Here is a 23,676-nt window from a genome sequence, read left to right on the forward strand (position 1 = left end):
TCTCGTTCCTTCGTGCAGCTCAATCAATTTGTCCCATAATTCTTTAGCATTCTGATGCGGTCCAACCCGATTCAGCTCTTCTCGTGTTAGGCCGCAATGTAGCGTATTGATTGCTTTGTTTTCCGTCGACGCCTTTTTCCTCATGTCCGGAGTCCACTATTCCGTGTCTAGTAGATTTCTAGAGTTGTCGGTTGGAGCTCGGTAGGCCTTTATAACGTAGAACCATTGATCGTAATCCGTCTTTAGGTACACCTCCATTCTTTTCTTCCAGTACGAGAAGTCATCCCCGTTCAATAGGGGAGGACGTACTGTGCTGAAGCCTTCTAGTTGAGACATCCTGTACACAAGTAAACAAAGAAAAAAATATCCCAAGACTTGGTCTTGGATTAGTAGTGTGGGAAAAAATAATAGATGTATCTAAATTGGTATTGCACCAATTTAGATTTAATTGCAACGAAAAAATTTCCAAATCAGGTAATAATACCAGATTGGAATTAAGCGTAAAAAAAACGAAACAAAAAATAAAGGTTAATTTTTCACCCCCTGTCTGATTGGTGATTGCACCAAATCAGAGCGGTACCTGCTCTGATACCACTTGTTGGATCGTGAAATGTCGATAGAGGGGGGGGGGTGAATATCGATTCGAAAAACAGCGTTAAAAAGAGTTAAGCGCAGCGAAATTTAAAAACAATAGACACAGTAATTTTTACTTCGTTCAGAGCCTGTGACGACTCCTACTCGAAGGCCCGTACTCCGTGAGTACTTTCGTTGGGTAATTCACTAGCAATTCGAAATAATGATTACAAAGACAGTATAAGGAATGCTAATAAAAATTAAAACAAAGCTATACCGACAGAAAGAAAACCACAAGGACAAGAGCATGTTGTCGGGGCTTCGTTAGCGTCGTTGGAGTGCAGAGCAGTAGAGCAAGCAGTCTAAGAGTTCTGAGTTGATCTTGAAGCTCCACCCCTGGGGCTTCTTTTATATGCTGCTCCGAGCGCCTGGATCCCTTCCGGGCGCCCTGGTGCGACGTGGCAGGTCTAATCAGTGAACTCCACGTGACGATGACTTGGTTTGGATAAAATTCACCTCTGGGCACCCGGATCCCTTCCGGGCGCCTGGACCTCCTATTTCCAGAAATTCCTTCTCCTGCAAAATAGAGTTAGTCCGAGGCAAATATATATCTTGTAAAACAGATTGTTAGCACACTTAAAGTTCAACAAAGTAATAGAAAAGAGTATGACTTAGATTCCGTCTTTCCGAGACCAGAATGTAGCCACGATCTCGACTTAGATATCCGAAATGGATCTAAGCCGGATCGACGCCTAATGTTTCCTTCTTGGGAACGCGTCCTCGCAGTCACTCCCCTCCAGTGACTTACCTCACTTACCTGCCAGACGTCTGGTCAGCCCATCGACCCGTCTGGACTTCGTGCCAGCTATCCGGTCAGTCCGTCGACCTAGCTGGACTTCGTGCCTAAGCATCCGGTGAGCCCGTCGACCCGCTTGGACTTCGTGCCAGCTATCTGGTCAGCCCGTCGACCTAACTGGGCTTCGTGCCAGACATCCGGTCAGCCCATCGATTTGTCTGGACTTCTCCAGTACACTCGATCAAAGTGTCAGACAACAATAAACTAACTTAACCTGATTTGTCATTCATCAAAACCTAGGTTAAATCGTTAGTGCTAACCGCACCAACAACATGGTGCATGGTTATGACCCTTAACCCTGATGTGATTGGATGTGTGTTATAATTCATAATACGACCTGCGTGTCGTGCCTCTTCCTTTTCTTTCTTCATGTAAATTTAGACTACCCTCGAATGTAACTCGAGGTTTCTTTAGGTTTTGTAATGTACAAATTTGAGAAGAACAAGTCTACTGGGCGACGGTGAAAAGGGATAAGGACAACAACATATGACGACCATGGAGGCACTTGGAGAAGATGCTCTGACCTAGGTTGACCTTATGATCTTCTCATTAGCTTGATAGGATCATAGAAAATGGGGCCATAACCATGTCACATTTTATTTAATACATATATGTGATGTATGCCATGATATGTTATGCGATCCATGTGTAGTTTAATCATGATTAGGTCTCTTTTATATATGTCTACCAAAGTTTGGTACTCACTTCTAGCTCGATCAATTATAGTCAGGTTTTTCCAAAGCAAAGTGACTTGATTTATCTTGCTAGAGTGTTACAGGACAATTGTGATGTCCAACTATTAAACTTTAGGTGTGACTTAACTAAGTTGAGAACTTAGAGGCATATCTCATATGATGAAATTTAAATTATACTAATCTTGGTCGATTAGCCAAAACTAACTCAAGATGAGTTATAATATGAATTTCATAAGATGGGCAAATGAACAAATAATCTTGTTCACCCGATGATGTAAGATTTACATATGATGTAATTGGTAAACGTTGCCTACCTATGTTATACTAAGTCTTGGGTGATTACCCAAAGCTAACTCAAGATGAGGTATAATATGGATCTTGTCCCACATGAATATCAACGTGATTGGACTTGGAGCTAGTAGTGTGGGTAACACCACATCCATGACTTGCTCCTACCGAAGCTTTACAATTCAGTGGAAGAATCATTTAATTAAAGGTCTAATTAAATGACCAAAATATGTTACTTATTTCTATATTTTATTGTTGTAGATCACCATATCGTCAAATACGTTGAATACTCTCTCTCTACAATCTGTCCTTGATAAGGACAAGCTCAATGGAGCTAACTTCCTGGATTGATACAGAAATATGAGAATAGTTCTCAAGAAAGAAAAAAAATTGTACATCCTAAAGCAGCCAATTCCTAAAGCGCCCCCACGACTGCCACTAGAGCTGATAAGGATACTTATAAGAAGCATCAAGATGATGCATTAGATGTATCATACCTTATGCTCACCACCATGAACTCTAAGCTTCAGAAGAAACATGAGAACATGGATGCTTATGATATGATTGAACATCTTAGACAACTATATCAAGGATAAGAAAGACATGAGAGATTTGAGATCTCCAAGGCTCTATTTTAATGCAGAATGCAAGAAGGAAGTCCCGTAGGGCCTTATGTGCTTAAAATGATCAGGTATGTGGAGAACCTACAACGATTGGGATTTCCACTAGGCCAAGAATTATCCACTGACCTTATTTTGCAATCATTGCCAAAAAGATACAGTCAATTTGTCATGAATTATAACATGAATGAAATTAACAAGACATTGCCTGAGATGTTGAGCATATTGAGAACTACTGAACTCAACCTTAAGAAGGAAAAACCTAGTACCATTTTGATGGTGCCAAAGGGCAAAGGCAAGTGGAAGCCTAAAGGTAAAGGTAAGACCCAAGCCAAAGGTAAGGACAAGACTCATGCATTGAAACCCAAAGGTGGGGTTGCTAAGGAAGGAACCTGCTTCTACAGTGGTAAAAACGAACACTAGAAGCGTAACTACAAGTTGTACCTAGAGGAAGTAAAACAGAAGAGAAGTGAGATTTCTGCCTCAGGTATAAATGTTATAGAGGTCAATCTATTTATTTCTTCTTCATGGGTATTAGATATCGGGTGTGCATCTCACATTTGTACTAATGTGCAGGGGATGAGAAATAGTAATCTTTGACAAAGGGTGAAGTAGACCTACGAGTAGGAAATGGTGCAAGAGTTGTTGCTATAGCTGTAGAAATATATTCCTTATCTTTGCCTACTGTGCTTGTTTTAGAACTTGAAGAGTGTTGTTATGTGTCTGCCTTAACTAAGAACATCATCTTTGTTTCTTTTTTGGACAAGAAAGGATTCTCATTTGTAATAAAGGATAAATGTTGTTCCGTTTATTTCAATGAAATGTTTTATTGTAGTGCACATCTCATGAATGGACTCTATGTTCTAGACTTTGACAACCCAATCTACAACATAAATACCAAACGATTCAAGTCTAATGATTTGAACCAAATATATCTCTGGCATTGTTGCTTAGGTCGCATAAATGAGAGTCATATATCCCAACTCCATAAGGATGGACTTTTAAATTCATTTGATTTTGAATTATATGAGGTATACGAATCTTGTCTTCAATGTAAGATGGCAAAAACTCCATTTAGTGGACATAGTGCAAGAGCTAATGACATGTTAGGACTCATACATACTGATGTATGCGGCCTTTTCAAAATAGCAGCTAGAGAATGTTATCATTACTTTATTACTTTCACTGATGATATTAGTATATATGGATACGTGTATCTGATGAGACACAAGTCAGAATCCTTTGAAAATTTCAAATAATTAAAGAATGAAGTACAAAACCAACTTGGTAAGCGTATTAAGATGCTTTGATCAGATCGAGGTGGGGAATACCTTAGCCAAGAATTTTATGATCATCTCGTTGAGTGTGAGATCATATCTCAACTTACTGTTGACCTCCGCAAGTGTACGGAAATGTCGTAAGTAATAATAAAAGATATCATATCCACAGGGACTGGAATAAGCACTAAAGATGTCTCAACGTGAGTTAGTTAAACAACCAATCAATTGATTTACTTAATCTAAGTGTAACTATGAAAGGTAAACAAAGAAATGAAAGAATAAGAAACAAGAATAAGGGTGACGATAAAGGGAATGTTCAAGGAGTTTTTGTTTCTTTGTAATGTTATTCAATGTAACGCCCACCCCTCCTGCTAGTGGGGCGGGGTTACTTACTTGCAAGAGGAAAACATACATGCATATTAAAACTTCTTTTTAATATAAAACAGCGGAAGTACTTATTTTTTTATGTTCTTTTAATGAACGAGGTCACGTTGTCATATTCTATCATAACATGAATAAGTATCATAAAATCATGCGAAACATTAACATAAATAAAATTAGTTCATGTCAACATAAAATAATATAAGCAGGTCTTTTTTTCTTTTTCTTAGCCGAGCCACCACCAAACACATCTCTTGCCCCTCCCGCGGCTCTCCTAGTTTATCCATTCTTTGCCTTTATCAACGATACAAGGAAAGTAAGCTATAAGCACACAGGCTTATTAAGATCCTTTCCAACTCACAAAAAACGTATTTCATAGCATAATCACATTATCATATAGCAATGGAGACATAATCATCTAAACATCATATCATGTAAACATAGCATCATAATATATCATCTCATAAAGAACATCATGCTATATCATATCATAAATCATAAGAGCATCATGTCATATAAATCATAAGAGCATATCATATCATAAAGAAACATCATGATATATCATATCATAAATAAAAGAGCATCATGTCATATAAATCATAAGAGCATATCATATCATAAAGAAACATCATGATATATCATATCATAAATAAAAGAGCATCATGTCATATAAATCATAAGAGCATATTATATCATAAAGAAACATCATGATATATCATATCATAAATAAAAGTGTAACGACCACCCTTTTTAACTATACTATTACACTCTAAGGATGATCGTTACTTGACTACAAACTCTACTTAACCGGTATGATTAAAAATCACATGGAAACCCTAATAGGTTGTAGACCAGTTGGTTGGCTGAGCTCGATAAAAACCTGATTCGGGTTCGAAGTCCTGGGTTCAAAACCCGGCTTCAACATATATATTTATTATTATTTCTTTTTTATTTTTTAAACTTCTTCCTCTTGGTAAAAATACCAAACGAACTCTAAAAATTAAGTAAAAATACTCTAAAAATTCCTAAAAATCTCTAGAATTTTTCTATAGCATTTCAAAATATTTTTGAATTATTTTTAGAGCTCAAAATGAGGAAATTTGGGTCGTTACAATTCCCCACACCTTATAAAAAGTTCGTCCTCGAACTTAGAATAATTCTAGATCTCTCTGTCTCATACTGTCCTTACACTCCTAAATAATTTCCTCGTGCTTCTGGTTCTAAATAACTTTCACTAATGGTACTCTTTGTTCCTTAGTCTCTTAACTTCTCGGTCCTCTATCATTCATATCGAATCATATCCATTAGTGGTCCTTGGAAGGTCTGTTATAAAGTCTCTGGAGACCATAGGTGTACTGGTCACACCAAATGGCATGACTACAACTTCATAGTGTCCATATCGGATACTGGAAACTGTTCTGGACTCTTCATTCTCCTTTCACTTTCAACTAATGGTTCCTAGAACGCAGATCTATTTTAGAGAACACTATTGTCCTCTTTAGCTAATCAAATAGATTATCTATTCTGGGAAGAGGGTACTAGTCCTTAACTGCTACTTTGCTCAGTGCTCTAAAATCTATGCACATTAGCATGGATCCGTCTTTCTTCTTAACGGACAACTCTGGAGTTTCCCGGGGTGAATGACTAGGGCGGATGAAACCCTTGTCAAGTAGCTCCTGAATTTGTTCTTGTAACTCTCTTAGCTCTGCTAGAGAAATTCAATACAGAGCTTTTGAAATTAGGCTGGTGTCAGGAAACAACTCAATTTCAAACTTTACTTCTCTGTTGGGAGATAGTCCAGGTAGCTCTCCTAGAAATACCTCTGGATATTCACAGACTACCCGAACGTCTTCCTGCTTGGGTCTTTCTTGTTATCATTGTCCTTCTAGTTCTAATTACTTAACTGGCACTACAACAAAATCGCTCATAGACATCGGTTTTCCACCGGTGTCTATTTGATTTTCGACCGATGTCTATGAAGCCGATGTTAAAAGTCTGCCATTTTAGACATCGGGTTAAAACCGGTATAGTATCACTTAACGACATCGGTCTTCGAATCGGTTATTAACCGGTGTAGTATCACTTAACGACACCGTTTCATCAACGGTGTAAAACCGATGTAATATTACTTTATAACACCGGTTTTACATCGATGGAAAACCGATGTAATATGTATATATTTTAACAACACAAATTTGATTTTAAAACTGACAATAACAAAAAAAAAATACACAAATATTCACAAATTGTACAAATATTCTTTATTCAATAATATCCATAAAATACACAAATATTCACAAATTATATAAATAATCTTCTTACAACAATATCCATAAAATACCCAAATATTCTTTTTACATCAAAAGCGATACATGTGACAACACAAGGGACACCATTGACGCAATACCTGAAGAACAAGTGATACACTACATGCAAAATAGCCGAATAGCATAAGAGCAGAGCCTTTAAGCCAGGCATCGCCTTTCTCAGGACTTTCGAAATGAAGTTGGATCATAGGTGAAGTAACAAAGGCCCCCAACAAAATGACCTTTCCAAAATGTGAAGATCAGGGAACCAGTGATGCAGAAGATGGCCCCTGCAAGCTTGGCCCTCCCTCTTACAGTCTTCAAGTTGAGCTTTTCCATCCTGAGCAAAAAAAGACCAAATATAGAATGATATTTGAATGAACTAAATTCACTGTAAAATTACTTGGAATTAATATCTGAATCAACCTCAGTACAATTGCCAATAAGAAAGTAAAAGCAGGAATGACATTGCCCAAGGCACTGGCAACAGTTGGAGAAATGAGATGGAGTCCAACGTAGTATACATTTTGCTGAATTGTTATACCCAACATAGCAAGAATGAATATTTTTAGCATGACACCAAATGAGAAGTTGGGTCTTCGATTCCTACAACCATGAGATGAGTTTAAAAACATTCAATTTGTAGTCATATATCTTATTCTCAACAATTCTAATGAGACATGCTCCTTGAACCTTTCGAGCACATAAGCAAGAGGAGCCAAGATGAGCATGGCAATAAGGTGCCTGTACACTACGAAGACAAGTGCACTTAGTCCTTGTCCTAATGCAAGCTTGCCGAGGATGCTGGATCCAGCATACGCGAACTGGGACACAATCATATAGAAGTATGGAGCACATGCTTTCACAGAGGCCATGATCTCCTCACCAAATTGTTTGTGACAATTTTTATTGTCCTTGGTTCTTTATAAAGGAAGAAAATCATATTGATTCTGTCAAACAAACAAGTCTAAGATAGACAAATGCTTTGAAAGCTAGGAATAGAAAAAAGATGAGAGAAAAGCAGGCAAACAAGTGCCAACAAGCTACATCAGACTCCTCTAACTGTTGTATCATTTTCTCCAGCAAATAGACAAATAAATCATCTTGTCGACAAGATGAAGACGACTAGGGAGAAAAGCAGGCAAACAAGTGCACTTTATTCTCGTCGATTAGGGTTTCTGGAATTGAACAAGAAGAAGAAACCAGGCATACCTTTGCTATCAATCTCATCGACATGGCTCTCCTGACCTTTGATTTTGATGCTGAACCATTTTTTGATGAAGGCCTTAGACCATGATGAGATTATACTATGTATAGCCAACTGTGGTTACATTTCTTCAAATTCATTAACATATAAAGCAGTGGTATTCAAATTGTTCACACATGATATCTTCTATCCAGCCCTGCTAGACACGCAAGTCATATATAAAAATTCAAAGAAGGTAAAAATTGTTCACACATGCAAGTCATATCTCCTCATGAAGCTCTAATCTGGAAAGGTCTGGCTCCCTGGATTCAACTACCATTTTCCATATTTTTCCACTTCGTGAAACCAGAGGGAACTTGGACAATAATATGCAAAAATTGAAAAGGAAGTTATGAAAAACAATATCAAGATATGTCTGCAGAGCCAGTTTAAGAATGTATACCTTGTGCAATAGGAACGATTGGCCATCCACATAAATAGTTACATCCCCAGCAACGTCCGAGAATATCCTACACAAAACAAAACGACATTTCTTTATAGAGGAAACGCAGCGATGTCACAATTCTAAAGATGCTAAGAACGATACCAAGTCATCAGACTGGCTATTCTCTTTGTCATTGAAATTAAAGAAAGAAAGGCAAAACTATAGGATAATCTCAAGAAACCATCAAGAACCATAAAGATTTGAAGCGAGAAGAAGAGACAAGTTTCAGGAAAAAAAAAGAAGAGGTTTTCACGAAAAGAGCATTTGCAATAGATGTCCTTCAAAACCAATTAAACGATCCATATATAGTAGGAGATAGAGCTAGCGTAAAATGATCCATATAGTCGACCACACCTAGGGATAAGGTTTGGTTGTTGTTGTAAGGTGTAAAAGTGCACCATACTAGCTTTAGTCTTGCATGTCATGCACGCTAAACTTTCCAAACCTACTTGTCGCGCCAACTCAAGACTAGATTAACCTAACCCAGCCCATTCATTTCTAAGCCGACGTGATATTAGGCATGGAATGCGGGCTGGCCACATCTCGCTCAGCCCATGCCCATTGCCACTTCTAGGGATTGGCACTTAAAACAATAATGACATTGAAGGTAATTTCTACCAATTAAAAGATTTATGCTAGTGGATTAATAAAAAAGTATGACAACAATCTCTACCCGTTATTTCAACAGAAATTTGTCATAATATTGGATGGATAAATGACTGCCTTCTACTACAAGTTGGCAAGCTAATGTTATGTTCACGTACGGAAGACATAGCATGTGGAAGAGTTTTTTTCAAAGTTGCCTCAACTACAGCTTGTTGAATGTTCTGTCTACCAATGTAGTTTAGAAGAATATTTTCTGGAACTTTCTTTCCCTGCCGAAAGCCAGGAACCTGTATGAATAAGGTTTTTTATCAGGAATTGCATGGCATCACAACATACTACTTCAATAATGAGTATTCAAGAAGAAAAGGTAGATAAAGGAATTAGAATCTAGTACTAGAGACAGAAGGTAGAAAAAGAGAAGAAGCTTCCAGTGACATTTAAAAGGCCATTTTTACTTAGCATGGTCTTCCCTCAACTTTAGTTCAGCATAGAAATGACTAAACCCCAGTACAAGCAATTCCAATCATGCTTTAAGTGGAAATAAGTAAATAACAGGTACTGGAAAACATAACTATCAACAAACTTGGATCGGATGAAAAGATAAAAGGGGAGAACAATATTGAATTCCTTGACATTCCAAAGAAAGAAAGAAGAAATATAGATTAGTATATGTCAGAGCCCAGAGGGCTTAGTAAAAGTTAGGTAGCATATTCAAATTTTTCTGATTACTATAGAGTGATAATGATCAAAACAGAAAATGGAAAATAATTTAAGTACAAAATTATCCTACAGATGAATTCCTATTCATCCTGTAACAGTAATAGACCCCTTAAATGACTGCATACTGAAAATAATACCTTTGCCTTCTTAGAAAATTCATCTAAGACTTCTCCGTAACATTCTTGGCTTATTGCTGGAGGAACTTCTACGCTTAACCTAATCTGCAAATAAGATGAGCTATCAGGGAATTGACATAACCATACTTCCTGGACAAATTGATTCTCGTGAACTTGTAGGACTAACAATCGATTGAATGCACTCAGGCAAGGGGAAGAGAGATAGCAAGAAAGCTATAGCCTTGAAGCAAGATTGCCTCTTCATTTCAATTGCCAGATGAACAAACAAACATATTTCCAAATTATACAAGAAGATAGGTAGAAAGTAAGAAAATTATAGCCTTGAAGCAAGACTACCACTTCCACTTGACTATCAGATCAATTAGAAGTAAAAACGATTTAGAAGGTAGAAAAAGGAAAGGTACAGACAGTGGAGTGAGGCCCTTTGGTCTCCGTCACAATGCGGTTGGCTGGCAACCTATCTTTCGTCTTCTGAGTAGCGGAGACACTAACTTGGGCACGGAAAGGCCCCGGGTTTCGCGAGGGAGGTGAGTGAAGGCGCGGGAGGGAAGAGGTGGCGAAAGACAAAGGTTTGGGGAGGGAGATGGGGATAGCAAAGGACAGATTGCAGGAGCGCAAGGAAGAGAGGATGGGCGGGGCGAAGATGCCAACTATCTCCATCTCCAGATGCTCCAGATCCTTCCACCGCCGCACTAGCTCCGGGATTCGAAGGTCGTCCTCCAGCATCAGGTTGTCCGGCAAAGCCAGCGCCTTCAATCTCAGGCATCTGCGCTAATAATCGATGAGCAAATTCGTCGAACAGGTAGTGAGCGATGAGGGCGACGAAACCAGGAGGCGTAGACTCACTTGACAAAGGCATAGGCGAGGTCGTGGATGGAGACGGTAGAGGAAAGGGGGAAGGCGAGTTGGTCGACGACGCCGCGGGAGCAGTGGAGGGCGAAATGGAGGAAGGCGGAGAAGGAGAGGGGGGAGTGGAGGCAGTAGCGGAGCGCAAAGGCGCGGGAGAAAGGGCTCCAGGGCGTGAAATCGAGGGAGCGGAAGTTGAGGCGGCGCCAGCAGCTAGGGTCGAGGGAGGCGCAGTACCAGGACTTGCAGATGAAGGGGACGGCGACGGCGAGATCTCCGAGGGCGAGGCGGCGGAAGGGGAAGAGGGAGATGAGGCTGAGGTTTAGGTTTAGGCTGAGAGAAGGGGCACGATATTGGTTTAGGTTTGGAGGGAATCTTGTGAAGTGTTGTAAATTTTGGCCGGTGAAAAAATTAAATTATTTTTTTTTGTTCATTAACACCGGGTTTTAAAAATCGCTATTAAAACCGGTGTCTATTAACAAAAAAAAAGATGCTCATAGACACCAGCTAAAAAACCGATGTCTATGAGCGAAAATCTGCGCTCATAGACACCAGTTTTTAGAAATATCGGTGTAAAATACTCAAAGACATCGGTTTTTCCTTAAAACCGTTGTTGTTCCACCGATGTCTATGAGGGTTTTTCTTGTAGTGTGGGGTTTCTGATTCCCCACTGTCTTGTCCTCAATCTTGACATCTAATTATGCCAAGAAAAAGATTTGATATCTTCTCTATCCTTTCTAAACATACTTATGTATATGAATATAAGAGAAACAAAACTAAAATTGTCTCTATTCTTCCTAAGCATATGTATCAAAACATAGAAAATTAAAACATGAATTTTCTTCTTTCCTAAGCACATATAAGCAGATACTCTATACTGCAAATAATAAAAAAAAACATAAAAGAAAATTAAATACTTTCTTACTTGAAGACGGTAAGGATGGTGCTGATGTGTGATGCTGGAGAATGGGACCTGCTCTGATACCAACTGTAACGACCACCCTTCGTAACTATACTATTACTTGACTACAAACTCTACTTAACCGGTATGATTAAAAATCACATGGAAACCCAAATAGGTTGTAGACCAGTTGGTTGGCTGAGCTCGATAAAAACCTGATTCGGGTTCGAAGTCCTGGGTTCAAAACCCGGCCTCAACATATATATTTATTATTATTATTTTTTATTTTTTTTAACTTCTTCCTCTTGGTAAAAATACCAAACGAACTCCAAAAATTACGTAAAAATACTCTAAAAATTCCTAAAAATCTCTAGAATTTTTCTATAGCATTTTAAAATATTTTTGAATTATTTTCGGAGCTCAAAATGAGGAAATTTGGGTTGTTACAAAAAGAGCATCATGGCATATAAATCATAAGAGCATATCATATCATAAAGAAACATCATGATATATCATATCATAAATAAAAGAGCATCATGCCATATAAATCATAAGAGTATATCATATCATAACTTATTATATCATGCAAGATGTCTTTTAAAACATGTGTCATGTCATGTGCAAGATGTCTTAAAACATATCATATAATACTTGAACATAATATCATCATGAGGGCCCGGCTTGTACCACATACATACATAAATGCGCGCAATCCCTAGGACAGGGTAGCTAGCCCCGAACCTACTAGGGAAGTAGGTCTGTACTATGACCGTCGACCTAGGGGCGTACTAAGGAGTCCATCCCTTTTTACTAGACCCGTTCATAGTCCGTTGGCCTAGGGGCGCTTATGGAGCCCACCCTTGGTACAAGCCATACAAAGTAAAATAACATGTCATAGTTACTTATCATATCATGAAGAGTGCTCTTAGTCCCAACTAATAGGGAAGCAACTCTTAGGTCTTTACTTGTCATATCATAAAGAGTGCTCTTAGTCCCACTTAATAGGGAAACAACTCTTAGGCCTTTACTTATCATATCATAAAGAGTGCTCTTAGTCCCACTTAATAGGGAAGCAACTCTTAGGCCCTTACTTATCATATCATAAAGCATGCATACTTGAGCATATAGCACATCATAAGAGTCATTATAATACATGGTTCATAAGCATACATGAATGAGCATATTACTTGTCATATCATAAAGCATTCATACATGAGCATAAAACACATCATGAGAGTCATTATCATGCATGGTTCATAAGCATACATAAATGAGCATATTTCTTGTCATATCATAAAGCATGCATACTTGAGCATAAAACACATCATGAGAGTCATTATCATGTATGGTTCATAAGCATACATAAATGAGCATATATTGCATCATAGAAAACATAATCATGCATGGAAAACCTTAACTAGCATCTCTTCATTCATATCGTAGCATGTGAGACACATAGTAAAAACATAATTGGGTCTCTAATCCTAATTCCATGTAGTGGCCGAAAGTTCCAACCCTAACCCTAGCTTACAAACAATATAAAATCATGTGAACCCTAAACCAATTTCATATCATAAATCATTAAGAACATAATGAGCATATTTGGTTTAGGTTCTAAGCTCCCTAGGTTCTTCATCTTGTTATGGCCGAAAGTTACCATGTCTAGTTCTAGGTTATAAACAACATAAAAGCATGTGAACCCTAAACCAATTTCACATCATAAATCACTAAGAACATAATGAGTATATTTGGTTTAGGTCCTAAGCTCCCTAGGTCTTTTAACTGGGTTATGGCCGAAACTTAGGGGTATGAAACTAAGTTCTAAACAACATACATGCATAAGAATATTAAGCTAACTTCATATCATATCATAAGGGAATTTATGAGCATGCTAGATTTAATTTTAAGCTTCCTTGGACCCTAAAATTAATCATGGCCGAAACATAAGGAGACATGTATCTAGATTTCAAGCAACATTCAAACATGATAACCCTATGTTAGCTTTATATCATGTCATAAGAAGAGTCATGAGTATGTTAGAGTAAGTTTTAAGCTCTCCTAGGTCTTAATTCTCATCATGGATGAAGCCCTAAGGTGCAATACATCAAGGTTCCAAACAACATACAAGCTTGAAACCCTAAGAAAATCTTCCTACCTTTTCATAAGGAAAGTTATGAGCATGATAGCTTAAATTTTTAAACACTTATAGGTCTTCATTTCTATCATGGCCGAAACCCTAATTCCCTAAGGTGGCATGCATTTAGGTTCCAATCAATATACAAGTGTGAAAACACTAAGTACTCTTCATAACATATTAATAAGCAATTCATGATCATGGTAGACTAAATTTTTAACCTCTCCTAGTCAATTACTTCTATCATGGATGAACACTTCATGAGCATGAATTTAGGTTTTAAGCTACATACAAGCATAAGAACTCCAAACTAATCTCTTATCATAGGGTACATATCATAAGGACATAGTGAGCATGTTTAGTTTTGGTCTTAAGCCTTCCTAATCTTTTATTCACTTTGGCCGAAAGTTCAAGAGCATGGATCTAAGTTTTAGGTAAGCATACAAGCATAAGAAACATTAACTAACTCCTATACTAGGGTACATATCATAAGAACATAGTGAGCATGCATAGCTAGGTCTTAAACTTCTCTAAATCTTTTATTCAAGTCTTGGCCGAAAGTTTCAAGAAGTGACCCTAAGTTTTTAAGCATTCTAACCTCATGGAAAACACATAAACAACTTGTACCACAGGTGAGGGGATACTTACATCCTCTTGCTTGTTTTTCCTAAGGAAGATGGTACCCTTGTGAAGAGGAAGAAGAAAGCTTCCCCCTTCTTGTTCTTCCTTCTGTTTTCTCTTGTTTGTAATGAGTAGGTCTTGAGGACTCCTTCTTGTGAGCTAGTTTCCTTAGGAAGGAAACCTTAGCTTGGATTTCGGAGATGAGAGGTAGAGCTTTAGATCTCGGTGGAGAAGGAAGAAGGAGAAGAAAATGGTTGAGGAAGAAGAAGGAGGAAGAATTAACCAAACTTTCTTTCCCTTTTCTTCTCTCATTCCTATTTATTCCCAATGAGGATGAAAAGTGTCCCAATTCATCCCCTTGCCTTGTCTATCTTCTCACTCTCTTCATTCCCACAAAAATAGCAAGAGGAGGAAAAAAAAAGGCAACTTGTTCTTTGCTTGCTTCTTTTCTTAACCAAGAGAAAGAGGAGGAAAGCCACTTGTCTTTCTCTTGTTCCCTTATTTAATCATACTCTTTACCTTTATCTATAATTTCCATTCTTTGTTATTCATGTGTCATTCATGATTCTTGTGGTTATTATACACCACTTTAACTTTATCATTTGTGGGAGGTTCAAGGTTCAAACCTTAACTTCTCTTTCTTTTTTATTTCTTTTTTGGTCCTATTTCCATTTTCCTTTTATTCTAAAAGAAAAAATACCCATAGGCATAGCTTATTATTTCGTGGGTGTTACAGTACCCCATACCTCATAGAAAGTTCATCCTCGAACTTATAATAACGACATCAGGTGGCACAGGTCTTCCTGCTGAGTGCATCGGCCACTTTGTTCGCTTTTCCGGGATGATAAAAGATCTCGCAGTCATAGTCTTTAACTAACTCGAGCCATCTGCGTTGTCTCATATTCAAGTCTTTCTGGGTGAAGAAATATTTCAGATTTTGGTGGTCTGTATAAATCTTACACCGGACTCCATATAAATAATGTCTCCATGTTTTGAGAGCAAAGACCACGGCTGCTAGTTCTAGGTCATGAGTGGGGTAATTATTTTCATGCTCTTTGAGTTGTCTAGAGGCGTAGGCAATGACCTTGCCGTCTTGCATAAGTACAGCTCCAAGTCCTAATTTGGAAGCGTCGCTATACATATCGAAGCCTTTATTACTTTCCGGAAGAGTAAGGATTGGAGCACTGGTCAGTCTCCTTTTTAATTCCGTGAAACTCTTCTTGCAGTCATCCGTCTATTCATACTTTTTGTTCTTCTTGGTGAGAACTGTCATAGGGGCTGCAATTTTAGAGAAGTCCTCTACGAACTTCCGGTAGTAGCCTTCTAGCCCGAGAAAACTTCTGACTTCACTGACATTCTTTGGCCTGTTCCAGTTACTTACAACTTCGATCTTGTTTGGATCTACCATTACTCCGTCCTTGGAGATGACATGACCCAAGAATGATACTCGATTGAGCCAGAACTCGCATTTGGAGAACTTTACATATAGTTGTTTCTCTCGAAGAATCCGTAGTACGGTATTCAGGTGTTCAGCATGCTCTTCTTGGGTTCTCGAATAGATGAGAATATCGTCAATGAAGATGATGACAAATTTGTCGAGATATGCCGTAAATACCTGATTCATCAGATCCATAAATACAGCAGGAGCATTTGTTACTCTGAAGGGTATAACTATGAACTCATAATGTCCGTACCTTGTTCAAAATGTCGTCTTTGGTATATAAATCCTGTTTTACCTTTACTTGATGATAGCCAGACCTTAGGTTAATCTTTGAGAAAACGGTTGCACCCTTTAGTTGGTCGAACAGGTCGTCGATCCGTGGAAGAGGGTACCTGTTCTTGATTGTCACATTATTCAGCGCTCGGTAGTCTATACACATTCGCATAGACCCATCCTTCTTTTTCACGAACAGTACCGGTGCTCCCCAAGGAGAGTGACTCGGGCGAATAAGTCCCTTGTCAAGTAACTCTAGTAGCTGTCCCTGAAGTTCCTTCAACTCGGCCGACACCATATGATAAGGTGCTTTAGAGATCGGCTTAGTACCGGAAATCAATTCGATCTCGAATTCTATTTCTCTATTGGGGGCTAACCCTGGTAGTTCATCTGGAAACACTTCCGGATAGTTGCATACCAGTCTGACATTTTCTAGTTTCTGGTCCTCAGCTTGACTTGTGTCGACCACGTGTGCTAGAAACCTGGTACATCCCTTATTTAACATCTTTTGTGCCTCTATGGTTGATAAGAATCTCCCAGTTTCTTTCCTTGGTTCTCCAACAAATTCGAACATTGGTTCTGCTTCAGGTCGGAAGACCACTTTTCTTTGATGGCACTCGATCGAAGCACCATACTTACTCAGGAAATCCATGCCCAATATACTGTCATAATCTTGCATGTCAAGCACTATCAGATCACAATAGAGTTCTCTGCCTGCGATTCTGATGGGTGCGGCTTGTAGCATATGAGTAGATGACATTACTTCTCCCGAAGGCAGGGTCGTTAAGAATTTGTCATTTAAAACTTGTGGTGATATCTCTAACTTCTCCATGAAGGGTGTAGAGACAAACAAATGTGTCGCCCAAGTATCAAATAACACATTAGCATACTGACTGAAAATAGGCAGCTGACCTGTGACAACTGTAGAAGCACTCGCCACATCATCTTTGGTAAGAGAGAAAACCCTGGCGTTCGTCGTAGCTGGCAGGGCTTCCAATCTCCCTTGGCTAATCGGAGTTCCTTCAATGGCAGCTTGCATATGGTGTAGCTGTGAGGGGGCACTCCTGTTCTGGTTATACTGCTGGGATGGTGTCTGGGACTGGATAGGGCAGTCCCTGGCCATATGTCCTTCCCGTCTATAACTGTAACACTTTCTTGTACCCTTGTGGCATACTCCGGAATGCTGCTTCCCATAAATGGTACACTGAGGGTACTTAGGTTGCTTATTTGCTGAACCTCCTTTAGTGTTGTTCCATTGCTTTCTCTTTCCATTGGGGTTTCCTTTCCAGCTTGCTCTAGTACCTTGAGGTTTCTGTCCTTCTGTCTGTGTTTGATTCTTATTCTCGTTCACCGCCTTCTGATAATGTTCAGTGATCAAAGCACTGCTGACCAGCTCTTCTGTAGTCTGCGGCCTATTAATTCCACCGACCACATTCAAAGCTATCTCAGGTCGGAGCATTTTCAGCATCAGTCTGACCCTTTACCTTTCCGTGCTGACCAACTCTGGGCAGAGGCGTGTGAGACGGTTGAAGCGCTTCACTGCTTCGTTAACTGATAAGTCACCTTGCCGGAACTCGGTGAACTCGTCGTAATGCCGGTTTGTTACTCGCATATGGAAGAATTCCTCAAAGAACTTTGCTTCGAAGTCTATCCAGACCATCTGATTAACCTGTCTCTTGACCTTAACTCTTTCCCACCACATTCTTGCGTCTCCAGAGAAGCAAAATGATACGCACTTAATCTTTTCTGATACTGGCCAGTCTAACAATTCCACTATACTTTCCACTGTCTTGAACCAGGCCTGGGCATCCCATGGCTCATAAGTACCCGAGAAGTTCTCCGGCTTTAGCCTTAGCCACTGTATCAAGTAGGTCTCCTGTCGGACCACTGGGGCAGGGTCTACAGGTGGTACTGGTGTAGCTATTGGTATGATGGGCACTGTATTCTGATTTGCTGGTGGGGTGATAGGATTTCCTTGCTGACCCATCAAAGCAGTGATCACTTGTTGTTGTTCCGTGATCTGACGCTGGAGGTCTATGACCACTTGGGTCAGATCTGGTGGAGTCATTGTCTCCTCGGTCCTGTTACCGCGTCTTCTAGCCATATCTATTTCCATAAATAACAATAAGGCTAGCATAAGTATAGAGTCATCCCTACTTATATTCGAGCACATTAAACATCGCTTATCATACATAAAGGAAATCAATATCAGTCATACTTAGGTTCATGCATACTAAAAACATTTCTTATCATTCATAAATAGAATAGCGTAAGTACAGAAATTCTTACTTGGAGCGGCAGGATCGAGGCTTGATGTGTGTGTAGCGAGAAGGCTAACCTGGCTCTGATACCAACTTGTAACGCCCGCCCCTCCTGCTAGTGGGGCGGGGTTACTTACTTGCAAGAGGAAAACATACATGCATATTAAAACTTCTTTTTAATATAAAACAACGGAAGTACTTATTTTTTTATGTTCTTTTAATGAACGAGGTCACGTTGTTATATTCTATCATAACATGAATAAGTATCATAAAATCATGCAAAACATTAACATAAATACACTTAGTTCATGTCAACATAAAATAATATAAGCAGGACTTTTTTTTTTCTTTTTCTTAGCCGAGCCACCACTACACAAATCTCTTGCCCCTCCCGCGGCTCCCCTAGTTTATCAATTCTTTGCCTTTATCTGCGGTACAAGAAAAGTAAGCTATAAGCACACAGGCTTAGTAAGATCCTTTCCTACTCATAAAAAACGTATTTTATAGCATAATCACATTATCATATAGCAATGGAGACATAATCATCTAAACATCATATCATGTAAACATAGCATCATAACATATCATCTCATAAAGAACATCATGCTATATCATATCATAAATCACAAGAGCATCATGTCATATAAATCATAAGAGCATATCATATCATAAAGAAACATCTTGATATATCATATCATAAATAAAAGAGCATCATGTCATATAAATCATAAGAGCATATCATATCATAAAGAAACATCATGATATATCATATCATAAATAAAAGAGCATCATGACATATAAATCATAAGAGCATATCATATCATAAAGAAACATCACGATATAGCATATCATAAATAAAAGAGCATCATGTCATATAAATCATAAGAGTATATCATATCATAACTTATTATATCATGCAAGATGTCTTTTAAAACATGTGTCATGTCATGTGCAAGATGTCTTAAAACATATCATATAATACTTGAACATAATATCATCATGAGGGCCCGGCTTGTACCACATACATACATAAATGCGCGCAATCACTAGGACATGGTAGCTAGCCCCGAACCTACTAGGGAACTAGGTCCGTACTACGACCGTCGACCTAGGGGCGTACTAAGGAGCCCATCCCTTTTTACTAGACCCGTTCATAGTCCGTCAGCCTAGGGGCGCTTATGGAGCCCACCCTTGGTACAAGCCATACAAAGTAAAATAACATGTCATAGTTACTTATCATATCATGAAGAGTGCTCTTAGTCCCAACTAATAGGGAAGCAACTCTTAGGTCTTTACTTGTCATATCATAAAGAGTGCTCTTAGTCCCATTTAATAGGGAAGCAACTCTTAGGCATTTACTCATCATATCATAAAGAGTGCTCTTAGTCCCACTTAATAGGGAAGCAACTCTTAGGCCCTTACTTATCATATCATAAAGCATGCATACTTGATCATATAGCACATCATAAGAGTCATCATAATACATGGTTCATAAGCATACATGAATGAGCATATTACTTGTCATATCATAAAGCATGCATACTTGAGCATAAAACACATCATGAGAGTCATTATCATGCATGGTTCATAAGCATACATAAATGAGCATATTACTTGTCATATCATAAAGAATGCATACTTGAGCATAAAACACATCATGAGAGTCATTATCATGCATGGTTCATAAGCATACATAAATGAGCATATATTGTATCATAGGAAACATAATCATGCATGGAAAACCTTAACTAGCATCTCTTCATTCATATCGTAGCATGTGAGACAAATAGTAAAAACAAAATTGGGTCTCTAACCCTAATTCCATGTAGTGGCCGAAAGTTCCAAACCTAGCCCTAGGTTATAAACAATATAAAATCATGTGAACCCTAAACCAATTTCATATCATAAATCATTAAGAACATAATGAGCATATTTGGTTTAGGTTCTAAGCTCCCTAGGTTCTTCGTCTTGTTATGGCCGAAAGTTACCATGTCTAGTTCTAGGTTATAAACAACATAAAAGCATGTGAACCCTAAACCAATTTCACATCATAAATCACTAAGAACATAATGAGCATATTTGGTTTAGGTCCTAAGCTCCCTTGGTTATGGCCAAAACTTAGGGGTATGAAACTAAGTTCTAAACAACATACAAGCATAAGAATATCAAGCTAACTTCATATCATATCATAAGGGAATTCATGAGCATGCTAGATTTAATTTTAAGCTTCCTTGGACCCTAAAATTAATCATGGCCGAAACATAAGGAGACATGTATCTAGATTTCAAGCAACATTCAAACAGGATAACCCTAAGTTAGCTTTATATCATGTCATAAGAAGAGTCATGAGTATGTTAGAGTAAGTTTTAAGCTCTCCTAGGTCTTAATTCTCATCATGGCTGAAGCCCTAAGGTGCAATACATCAAGGTTCCAAACAACATACAAGCATGAAACCCTAAGAAAATCTTCCGACCTTTTCATAAGGAAAGTCATGAGCATGATAGCTTAAATTTTAAACACTTCTAGGTCTTCATTTCTATCATGGCCGAAACCCTAATTCCCTAAGGTGGCATGCATTTAGGTTCCAATCAACATACAAGTGTGAAAACACTAAGTACTCTTCATAACATATTAATAAGGAAGTCATGATCATGGTAGACTAAATTTTTAACCTCTCCTAGTCAATTACTTCTATCATGGCTGAACACTTCATGAGCATGAATTTAGGTTTTAAGCAACATACAAGCATAAGAACACCAAACTAATCTCTTATCATAGGGTACATATCATAAGGACATAGTGAGCATGTTTAGTTTAGGTCTTAAGCCTTCCTAATCTTTTATTCACACTTTGGCCGAAAGTTCAAGAGCATGGATCTAAGTTTTAGGTAAGCATACAAGCATAAGAAACATTAACTAACTCCTATACTAGGGTACATATCATAAGAACAAAGTGAGCATGCTTAGCTAGGTCTTAAACTTCTCCAAATCTTTTATTCAAGTCTTGGCCGAAAGTTTCAAGAAGTGACCCTAAGTTTTTAAGCATTCTAACCTCATGGAAAACACATAAACAACTTGTACCACAGGTGAGGGGATACTTACATCCTCTTGCTTGTTTTTCCTAAGGAAGATGGTACCCTTGTGAAGAGGAAGAAGAAAGCTTCCCCCTTCTTGTTCTTCCTTTTGTTTTCTCTTGTTTGTAAGGAGTAGGTCTTGAGGACTCCTTCTTGTGAGCTAGTTTCCTTAGGAAGGAAACCTTAGCTTGGATTTCGGAGATGAGAGGTAGAGCTTTAGATCTCGGTGGAGAAGGAAGAAGGAGAAGAAAATGGAGGAGGAAGAAGAAGGAGGAAGAATTAACCAAACTTTCTTTCCCTTTTCTTCTCTCATTCCTATTTATTCCCAATGAAGATGATGTCACAATTCATCCCCTTGCCTTCTCTATCTTCTCACTCTCTTCATTCCCACGAAAATAGCAAGAGGAGGAAAAAAAAGGCAACTTGTTCTTTGCTTGCTTCTTTTCTTAACCAAGAGAAAGTGGAGGAAAGCCACTTGTCTTTCTCTTGTTCCCTTATTTAATTATACTCTTTACCTTTATCTAAAATTTCCATTCTTTTCTATTCATGTGTCATTCATGATTCTAGTGGTTATTATACACCAGTTTAACTTTATCATTTGTGGGAGGTTCAAGGTTCAAACCTTAACTTCTCTTTCTTTTTTATTTCTTTTTGGTTCTATTTCCATTTCCCTTTTATTCTAAAAGAAAAAATACCCATAGACATAGCTTATTATTTCGTGGGTGTTACATTCAATGTAATGGCCTACCAAATCTTATTCCTCAATTGTCTGTCATTTGTAGAAGGTTGTCGGTTCTCTCTTGCAATAAACAATCGGCCTAGGACTTAAGTATATCTAAATGTGATCAATTAGGAACGAACCCTATGTTGTCCTTACACGGGCTTGCCTGTCACGTGCGTCCCTCAGAAAATCAATATAGAAATCTACTACTTCTCAACCTCATTAAAATATAAAGATTAATGCATCCAATCCATCCTACCATCTTGAAATACCTAATTTTCCTTTCAAGATTACCCCTCAAACGTCCTTACACAGGCATGTTCCTGTCACGAACGTCCCTCGAAAAATCGAATGAGAAGCAATCCATACAAGATTCACAAGATATTCAAACATTCAATCAAGCATGATAATTAAGCCCTAATTACAATAATCCACATAAGAAAGAATAGATACAAACAGGACAAAATAATAGAAATAGGAATCTTGGCAAATCCACAAGAGTTTACATCAATTTTCCATTACAAATACTCCCTCCATCCTAGAACAAGAGATCTAGTCCATGGAACAAGGAAAGAAACCCAAAGAAAAGATGATTACAAGCATTCTTAATCCCCTCTAATCCAAGAAAAGAGACAAAGTAAACTTATCTACAAAGAAGAACGTCTTCGGATCCAATCCATGCTTTCCCAGAATCGATTCGGTGAAGATCCGCCCCTAGATCGCCGAAAATCCCTCCAAGAATGGTAAGGAACGCCCCAAATCTTGTTTCCCCCACCCTCAAAGGGAGAAGATCCCACTTTGAAATGAAGAAGAAACCTTTATATAGAGGGGGAAGTTCGGGCGCCACACGACCCCAGGACCTGGCCGTGTGTGGGACACGGCTTGGCTCACTCCCCTCTCTGCTTGTCTCACACGGTCGTGTTGGAGTGTATACTAAAAGCCTAGCTTTTGTATATACATAAAAATCATCTTGGTCAAGTGTCTACATTTGTATATACCAAATGTAGATGTTCAATTAATTTATATTGTAGATAACATGGTGTGTGGTGTCACACACAGAGGATCATGTTATCAGTACCTTATAAATTATAAACAGTAGCTCACGACCAAGATGGAAAGGAACAAACCATTGGAAGGTCGTAGTGTAATTAGATATTAGTTTATCTTAACTATATAATTACACTAGTACACTTAGAGTGTATTGAGTAGGACCATTAGAGGTCGTTTCTTTTATACTGACTTTATAAAGGAA

At 38.4% G+C, this 23,676-nt stretch overlaps 2 protein-coding genes across 2 annotated transcripts; both read right to left on the reverse strand.

The window, feature by feature from the left end:
* Positions 1 to 7,139: 7,139 nt before the first annotated feature.
* On the reverse strand, positions 7,140 to 7,597 carry LOC121999985 (WAT1-related protein At2g40900-like). Its single transcript, XM_042554574.1, has 2 exons — positions 7,426 to 7,597; positions 7,140 to 7,339 (listed from the first exon to the last, which is right to left on the reverse strand). The coding sequence occupies exons 1-2, from the start codon at positions 7,572 to 7,574 to the stop codon at positions 7,180 to 7,182; spliced, it is 309 nt and encodes a 102-aa protein (XP_042410508.1). The 5' UTR covers positions 7,575 to 7,597; the 3' UTR covers positions 7,140 to 7,179.
* Positions 7,598 to 9,385: 1,788 nt separating this feature from the next.
* LOC121999284 (trigger factor-like protein TIG, Chloroplastic) lies at positions 9,386 to 10,402 on the reverse strand. Its single transcript, XM_042553985.1, has 3 exons — positions 10,320 to 10,402; positions 10,154 to 10,237; positions 9,386 to 9,583 (listed from the first exon to the last, which is right to left on the reverse strand). Exons 1-3 carry the CDS (start codon positions 10,395 to 10,397, stop codon positions 9,386 to 9,388), a joined length of 360 nt encoding a protein of 119 aa, XP_042409919.1. The 5' UTR covers positions 10,398 to 10,402.
* Between the last annotated feature and the right edge of the window lie 13,274 nt (positions 10,403 to 23,676).

The sequence above is a fragment of the Zingiber officinale genome, chromosome 7A (genome assembly GCF_018446385.1).
Source record: "Zingiber officinale cultivar Zhangliang chromosome 7A, Zo_v1.1, whole genome shotgun sequence".
Classification (NCBI taxonomy): domain Eukaryota; kingdom Viridiplantae; phylum Streptophyta; class Magnoliopsida; order Zingiberales; family Zingiberaceae; genus Zingiber; species Zingiber officinale.

Coding starts and splice junctions, on each gene's coding strand:
- LOC121999985 (XM_042554574.1), bottom strand. CDS start 7,574: ATGCTAAAAATATTCATTCTTGCTATGTTGGGTATAACAATTCAGCAA. Junction 7,340..7,425: donor TTATTGGCAATTGTACTGAG/GTTGATTCAGAT, acceptor TTTTTTGCTCAG/GATGGAAAAGCTCAACTTGA.
- LOC121999284 (XM_042553985.1), bottom strand. CDS start 10,397: ATGAAGAGGCAATCTTGCTTCAAGGCTATAGCTTTCTTGCTATCTCTC. Junction 10,238..10,319: donor CTGAGTGCATTCAATCGATT/GTTAGTCCTACA, acceptor TCTTATTTGCAG/ATTAGGTTAAGCGTAGAAGT. Junction 9,584..10,153: donor AATTTTCTAAGAAGGCAAAG/GTATTATTTTCA, acceptor TTATTCATACAG/GTTCCTGGCTTTCGGCAGGG.